Source organism: Amia ocellicauda, chromosome 1, assembly GCF_036373705.1.
Source record: "Amia ocellicauda isolate fAmiCal2 chromosome 1, fAmiCal2.hap1, whole genome shotgun sequence".
NCBI lineage: Eukaryota > Metazoa > Chordata > Actinopteri > Amiiformes > Amiidae > Amia > Amia ocellicauda.
Genome location: NC_089850.1, coordinates 22,146,889 through 22,155,191, shown reverse-complemented (window position 1 = coordinate 22,155,191; position 8,303 = coordinate 22,146,889). Strand labels below are relative to the sequence as shown.

At 35.8% G+C, this 8,303-nt stretch overlaps 1 protein-coding gene across 1 annotated transcript; it reads left to right on the top strand.

Annotated features, from left to right (window-relative positions):
- Nucleotides 1-5,203: 5,203 nt before the first annotated feature.
- ccn2a (cellular communication network factor 2a) lies at nucleotides 5,204-8,303 on the top strand. Its single transcript, XM_066699178.1, has 5 exons — nucleotides 5,204-5,463; nucleotides 5,741-5,957; nucleotides 6,107-6,358; nucleotides 6,554-6,765; nucleotides 7,118-8,303. Exons 1-5 carry the CDS (start codon nucleotides 5,392-5,394, stop codon nucleotides 7,412-7,414), a joined length of 1,050 nt encoding a protein of 349 aa, XP_066555275.1. The 5' UTR covers nucleotides 5,204-5,391; the 3' UTR covers nucleotides 7,415-8,303.

Below are 8,303 nucleotides of genomic sequence, written 5' to 3'. Positions count from 1 at the left end.
AAGGTGCATTCCTCGGACAGTCAGCCAGCAGTCAATTATAGATTTTTGCCCTTGAGGGTACAAGGCACATTGATGTGAGGAAAATATGTTCCTTAACATTATTTGCTTAAGGTGAAATTAACCATATATATATAGCCACTCACAGACATACTTTTTGTGTGTGAAATAAAAAAGCTTTTAAATTTTGTAAAGTACATTGAAAATACATCTCACAGCAACTAATTTAATAACATTGGAAACAGTAGTAAAAGGTAGTAAAAGCTTTATCCAATACAAATCTGCCATATAGTATATAAACAACTAATACTATAACAACACCTAGGCACATTTCAGTCACAATACCCATTCATCAAATGCCATTTTATATTTAGCTGTATTCACTAATCATTCTATATTGTATTATTATCCTGTTGTCCTGGGCTAAAATAAGTTCCTACAAACAAGGCAAGAATGCTTTATCACAGTTTTCCGTGATGTCCTCAGGGGTTAAAAAAAGATCTCACTCCTACAGTAATGTCAGTTGTTTCCTCTTAGTTCAGAACACGCATGAGGTCATTCTCGCAGGGAGACACAGACACACGAGCCCAGTCCCTGGAGGAATGCACTGCAAGACGTCTGCAGGAATGCTTCTGGAAAATACTTCATAAAAAATGGGGATTCCTCATCTTTCCAAGGTCTAATATAATTTAAGAAAACACCTCATTGAATACTTAGTTGCTGTTGTTTTATAATATATATAAATAAAACTATGGTTCCCCATTGTTATCATCCAATGAGTGTTCCATTCTAACAAGAAAAAATTAGCCTCAGTTCCGGCAGTCCACATAAGTTTACAGTACACAGTTTGAATTAGATATTCTTTCAGCATCCCCAGAAACAGACTCCCTCTTGTGGTTTCATTTATTTTTCTTAAAATCTGGGAAATGTCATTATTTCTTATCGTTTACACTCCCAATTAGCAGTGATTAGTAACTTGGCTCATCACTACTGCCGAATAAAGTCAAATACACATATGTTCAGAAATATAGAACTACAGCACTGAACGGAGGATTATTGTGGCTTTTTCTGATGGTACTAAGGGTTCACAGCCACAGGGTTTGCCAACTCAACCCCAACTCCACTTTCCCTCCGTCCATTGTGAGCCATCCTGTGTGGAGTCCTGGTCACATTGGGAATATTATAGTCCAGATTCAAACCTGGAATGGCTTGTGGTTCATTATATTGCTATCTTCATTCCAAACCATTTATATATGGTAGTTCTTCCTTTTAGAAACTTCAGATTGTGTCCTTCAACATGAATGCATTCTTTTTAAGGTTAAAGATTAATATAAAGATTCATATCCTATTGCACCCTCCCTAAAACCAAAGTCTATCAGAAATACTAATTGTTTCAGTAATTATTCAGCAGCTTCAGTGTAACTTTCCATATGGTTTCCATCAAAGAGGGGTAATTACTCAGACATTCATACACAAATACGTACATTCAATTACAACCAGCAAAAGGTATTTAGAACTTGTACTTGGCTTTGCAATATTATATCAGATCACAGTAAATTAACCACAAAGGCAATTTTTCTGTCTGCCGCTTTACATTATATACTTTATAAAAGAAATTGCCTTGGTTCTGTCCAAAACCACATTGCTTAGGAATAAATGAATTTGGCATGGCTGACCAGAGTAAATCCTGAGGAAAACTTAAGCCTTTCTTTTTCCTATTAATGTAACAATCATACTGTAAATATTCCATTTGATTAGCAAAAAATAGATATGCTTTAGAACCATAAACATTTATTAAAACTAAATGTAACACTACACCATACTGTTCTTATTTTATACAGTTATGCATAAAACAGGTTTAGTAACTTGAATACATAGCCAAAATAAAATAAATGTATTGGATGTATATGTATCAACAGCAATAGCACACCTGTTGTTGTTTCCTTGTTGTTTTAATGCTCTAGCCACAGAGTAAAGAAATTCTGACTTTAAATAAAATGCTAATTAAGTTGTTTTAAGAGACAATTGAGAATAGTTTACCTTTTCTTAAGACTGAGAATAGCTTATTTTTATTTTACTATGTTTATTTGGTGTTCTGATGTGAAATATCTATATGCTTGTAATACATCTGTGATGATAGGGTCTTCACGCAATGCAGAGCTACAGCAATAAGGCAGCATTAAGAGAGAAATAGAACATCTATCTTTAATCACAAAGGGCTTGCATTTTTTTTGTTGTGTTTAATACTGCCATCAGCAGTAGATCACATACCTGAGTGACAAAATTGTTATTTGAGAACTGTCATAAGCTACAGATAATCTTAGGTGAGCTGAAATGTTGTGGTACTCTGTGGATATGTGGGAGCATTCCAAGCAATCCGAAACTATCACACAGAAAACAGAAAATTGCATTTTGGCATACATTAGGTATTCTGGGGGAAAAAATAAAAGATCAGATAATGGCAGAAAATTGAAATCCCCAAAAATATATACGGGTGTCTGTTTCTCAAAAATTAATACAGGGCCTATATTTAATTACTTTTTCAAATTATTATTATTATTAAAATCATGATTTATTCTCTAATGAACTAGTAATGCAAAACACATTTTGATGATGCAATTACTACATTGTAGATACATGTATAAGGAAGAGCATAACCTACTGCATGCAAAACAAAAGTCATATGTATCCCATTTACAACTCACATACCAAAGTACAATTGCGTACCATTTAAAATACTGTGGAAAATCACAGTGCATGACATTAAAGGTTAACAGACCTGAAAGTATTTTCCTATGCACCATTGGCTGAGGAATTCCTTTTGAAAGGTGTATGCCATTAACTACAGCTTCTTTGTTAAATAGGGAATAGATCTCTTTAGAGACACATTTGTCAGGTTCAATGTAAGAAATTAGATCACATTTGGCTATGGGGTACAACACATGATGCCATCCCCTTTTAATTTCACTCTGTATTGTCAAACTGCGAATCAACTAAAACCAGTTTCTTAACATAAAATCATAAACTGCACTGAATTATAACTCGTATAGATCAAACACTTTAATCATTGATTCTAATGAAAACCTTGGGCCAGACCTCGCCTTGGTAGCAGTCTGCAAACTCCAGTGTAAATAAATTGAAAATATATTTATTGAAATAATAGGGAAAAAAATGTATCTGGAAAATCCTGAAATACTGTTTTGTGAAAACAGTCAAAAGAAAGTAGAGAATATATTTTTTTAGAGCCAGCAGTCAAGTTTAAGATGGGCTTTGTGAAACATACCCTTCTTAAAAAACACAAGGACAAAAAGGGTTAATTGTCTAATTTTACCATACATTAAATAGCGTTGATAGATGGGGACTTTCAAATTCTGAACATCTGCTACAAAAGTATGAGACAGTATAACAGAACCACTTGTACTGTACTTTCGCTGAGACAGAAAAACTGAGATTGAAGATTCCCATATATGGCTAAACTTCCTTTGAGTCTGTGTGCATGTAGTAATAGTATGTCTCCTGGCTCACTTCATACATTCCTCTCGATAGAAGTTTTCTCTGGGAGTTCTTGATTTCCGATTTGGTGGCTGGCAAATACCAACACCGGCTTTCATAAGAGTGAGGTGGAGAGTCTAGGGCTTGTGTGATCCTTTTTTTAAAAATATACAAACCCAGAGTCTAGCCACTTTCCTGCAATCCTGAAGTCTGCTCAGTGTCTACAAACTGATGGAGCAAAATAGGATATTACAGAAAGAATGTAGCACACCTGTGCTTTAATGCACATAGACTAAACCTTATTAGTAAGGTGATAGCACACTTCTATAAAAAAGTCACTAAAATTATAGAAAGACAGGGTACATACTATGAATGGAACGTCTATTCAATCTATAAAAGTAAGGATAAAGGATCTTTGTATTTTGCAAGTTTTTAGGAAATTATGAGATTACATAACAGCAACACAGCAACAGCAAACATTGGGAAAATAGAAAGAAAGTAAACAATAATTTAAAAATAATAATATAATTTCCTCATTAAATGTTAAAAATTATAATTTAGTGGAAAAGCTTATATACACATGTTTTTAAGGAATGGTATGCATATAAGAAATATGTTCTTCTCTAAATATAAACAAAATGTTTTATTTCAGACACTTGGTTGCTAGGCGTAGCAAGTAATTTACATTCACAACCTACCTATTCATTAAACAGAATCATTCCCATCATGCTGCAACCACAGGCATGTCCATAATAAGAATTGTCATCCGATTAAATAAGAAAGTAACCTAATATTCACTACTAGGTTATTTAGACTGATAATTACATAAATAAAGGAAAACATTACAGTGACAGCATTAAATGAACCTCATGTGGTATTACTACAGTAACTAAAGGAACAAAAACAATATTAGTTCATGACAAAAGTAAAGGTATTGCATCATCAATATAAGACACATTCAATGCATAACATCCCTTTAAATACTGATCAAATACTGATTATAATCATTAAATGTATAGGTACAGCTAATAATGGATTTAAGTAAAGGACATAAATGTCATAAAGATAGTAGATAGTACCTACAATGCTGCTAAAATGTACAATAAATATTCTCAATAGAGTAATTTAGTGTAACATACAATATCAGTGGTAGTAGTAGTAGTATTAACAACAGTAACATTATGAATGTTACTGCTTTGAGATTACTTATTTTACTTATATAAAATAGTAATTTATTATTATTATTATTATTATTATTATTATTATTATTATTATTATTATTAGTAGTAGTAGTAGTAGTAGTAGTAGTAATAGTAGTAGTAGTAGTAGTAGTAGTAGTAGTAGTAGTAGTAGTAGTATTATATAATGTGCTTCTAAGCTATATTAAATGAGCGAATTTTAAGCACTTTAAGCATTAGTCTCACTAGATTAAATTAAGATCACAAATTAAATTGTTTTGAAATACAAAAAATGTACAGCCTTCATTTAAAAACAAATTCTGTTAAGACTGCACTTTTATTTTGATACGTGTTCGCTCGATCTCAGACAAGAGGAATGCTGGATGTCAGGGGGTCATGAGCAATCCGGTGCGAGTCTAGAAGAGGCAGGAAACTAGGAAGAATTACAAGAATGTCCCTGTTTGTCCAGGACTCCGTTCACCCCATTGGCACGTCACTGTGGCTCTCAACGTATAAATACAGGGAGAGCTCCCAGCTTCAGACACAGAAAATTTCTCCTCAAGTAAGAGAGGAATCAAGAAGAGAAACTACAGAAGCTAAACTTTAGCTTTAACCGAGCAACAAGAAGTAAGAAAACTACAACGAGATCAACTTGATCGTAAAACAACATTTTGAGACTCTGCTTGAAGAAATTAAAGGAAGCCTACTCAGCTTTTACAGTGTTATGAAGAAAATGTCTGCTGGAATGAACAACCTTAAGCTCACTGCCCTGCTCTGCTTCACTCTGTTCTACTGGGTAAGTGGGAGAAATTATTCCTGTGAGGTTAAAGTAGATTTATAGCCATAGTATTTTACTTTAAAATAAAATCCATTATGAAGTTCGCCTCAAAGAAGTCTATTTAGCTATTTCCATAGATTCAGCTTAAATTCTGTGTATAAGAAACATATTTAACTGTTATCTGTGGAGCTAAAAATAAGTCAAGCTTTATCCACCAATATTCTCATTCTGTTCTTTCCCTTGTTAAATAATGTACTGAGATGTGACTGAGTGTTGGGTTCTGGGTAATCCACAGGTGTCTGCCCAGGAGTGCAGTGGACAGTGCTTGTGTCCCAGTGCCCCACCACAGTGCCCTCCAGGAGTGAGCTTGGTACCAGACAACTGTGGCTGTTGCAGAATCTGCGCCAAACAACTCGGGGAGCTGTGTACCGAGAAGGATGTCTGTGATCCCCACAAAGGACTTTTCTGTGATTTTGGATCCCCCATCAACCGCAGAATTGGAGTGTGCACGGGTAAGATGGAGATTTTATTGTTTTTGTTTTGTTCCCTCGTATCAGTTGAAAGCAACTGTTCTGTTATTGAATCTATAAGCAGATTGCTGTTCGATTTTCCCAGGGATTGAATTAAAAATAAATTTTTGGCATCTGTTTTTCTCCTGCAGCTAAAGAGGGTTCACCCTGTGTGTTTGGGGGCATGGTGTACAGGAGTGGAGAGAGTTTCCAGAGCAGCTGTAAATACCAGTGCACCTGTCTGGATGGCGCGGTGGGCTGTGTGCCCTTGTGCAGCATGGACGTCCGCCTCCCCAGCCCTGACTGCCCAATGCCACGCAGGGTGAAGGTTCCTGGGAAATGCTGTGAGGAGTGGGTGTGCGACGCACCAGGAAGTCAAACCCTGGTTGGACCTGTTCTTGCTGGTGAGTTTAGTCTTTTGTTGAGAAGCATCCCTAAAATGTTACATTAGAAATATAAAAACGAAGTTAAAACATTTCTAAAACTGAAAGAAAAAATCTTAAAAGTAAGTCTGCTTTAGATGCAGGAATGGAATGAATGGAAAAACTTGGAGAAATGGAGAAACTTAATTTTGATCTCCTTTCGTTTTTGCATCTCAGCTTACAGAGAGGAAGACACCTATGGTCCTGACCCCTCCATGATGCGTGAGAACTGCCTGGTCCAGACCACTGAGTGGAGCGCCTGTTCCAAGACTTGCGGCCTGGGCATATCCACCAGAGTCACCAACGACAACAGGGCGTGCAGACTGGAAAAGCAGTCCAGACTGTGCATGGTCAGGCCCTGCGAGTCCCATCTGGAGAAGAGCATCAAGGTAAGCACATGATCCCACACAGCGGCATGCAGACAAAGTGCCCTAGAAATAATAATTGTTTCTGTAAATGTTTTCATTTGAAAAATCTATTTCAAAGGAAGCATTTATAAGTAGGCAATATAACCAAATAAAATGGTTAAAAAAATAATAATAATACAAATAATGTTGTTGTTGTATTATTATTATTATTATTATTATTATTAAATTAATAATAATAGTAATAATAATAATAATAATAATATTTACATTGGATTGATTCTTCCTCAAGGAATTTGAGCACACTCTACATGTACAGGAGGATTAAAGCAATACATTGGAGTATTCAATTAACGTATTATTTTTATCTTCACAGAAAGGGAAAAAGTGCATCCGCACTCCTCGGGTCTCTAAGCCCATGAAATTTGAGTTATCTGGCTGCACAACCACCAAAACCTACAGGCCCAAGTTCTGTGGCGTCTGCACTGATGGCCGTTGCTGCACCCCCCACAGAACCACCACTCTGCCCATGGAGTTCAAGTGCCCCGACGGCCAGATGATGAAGAAGCAGATGATGTTCATCAAGACCTGCGCCTGCCACTACAACTGTCCCGGAGAGAATGACATCTTCCAGTCCATGTACTACAAGAAAATGCTTGGAGACATGGCATAAAAGCGCCACAAACACCATTGACTTTTCACTTGAATTGAACAGATATCCATCTCATTTGTAGCACAACATATTTTGCATTTCTGTATTTTTTATGAAGAAACAAAATAATATGAATATATACATGTGTATCTATTGACATATGTCTAAGGCCACTTGCCTCTTAGACAGTTGCCCCAAAGAGGGTATGAAAGACAGGGGGCTATCCTGCAGCCTCAAATGAATACTGCACTATTAGTTGTATTCCACAACAACAAGACGTTTATGAAAAATTGGCAGATGCCATTTTATTATTCCCCTAAACTGTGGTGGGCATCCCACTGACCTGGCAGTTTTAAAACACATAGCACTTATGGTACGATGGGTGAAGATGGTAACCCAAAGGGAACCTTAATCCTTTGCCTCCCCGAGTGCTAGATGAATGTGCTGTTGTGATTTGTACTGTTGCAGAACTCCATCAGTGATGATGGCAGGTTACATTTTCAGCACTTGCCGAAAACAGTCATCCACCAAGACAAGGTGCTAGGTGAATGTGCTACACAAATTGGAAACAGCACTGAAAAAAACATTGACTTTGACATGCTGATTCAGGTTACTGTAAAAAAAAAAAAAATCAGCATTCTGTCAAATATAGACTGGATGATTTGTCGTAGCTTCTTTCCTTTTATTGTATTATTGCTGTAAATATTGTACATATTTTTGTACAGTTGTCTAACTTAATTTAAAGTTAAATGCATTCTTGTTAACTGCTTGGATACATTAATTAATAGCTTGTTTGTAAAAGTGACTGTTCATTTGACAGTCTATGTACTGTCTGTTGAGAAGTGTGACCAAAAAGTTACATGTTTTGACTTTTCTAGTTGGGAATAAAGTATTATATTTTTTATATAAA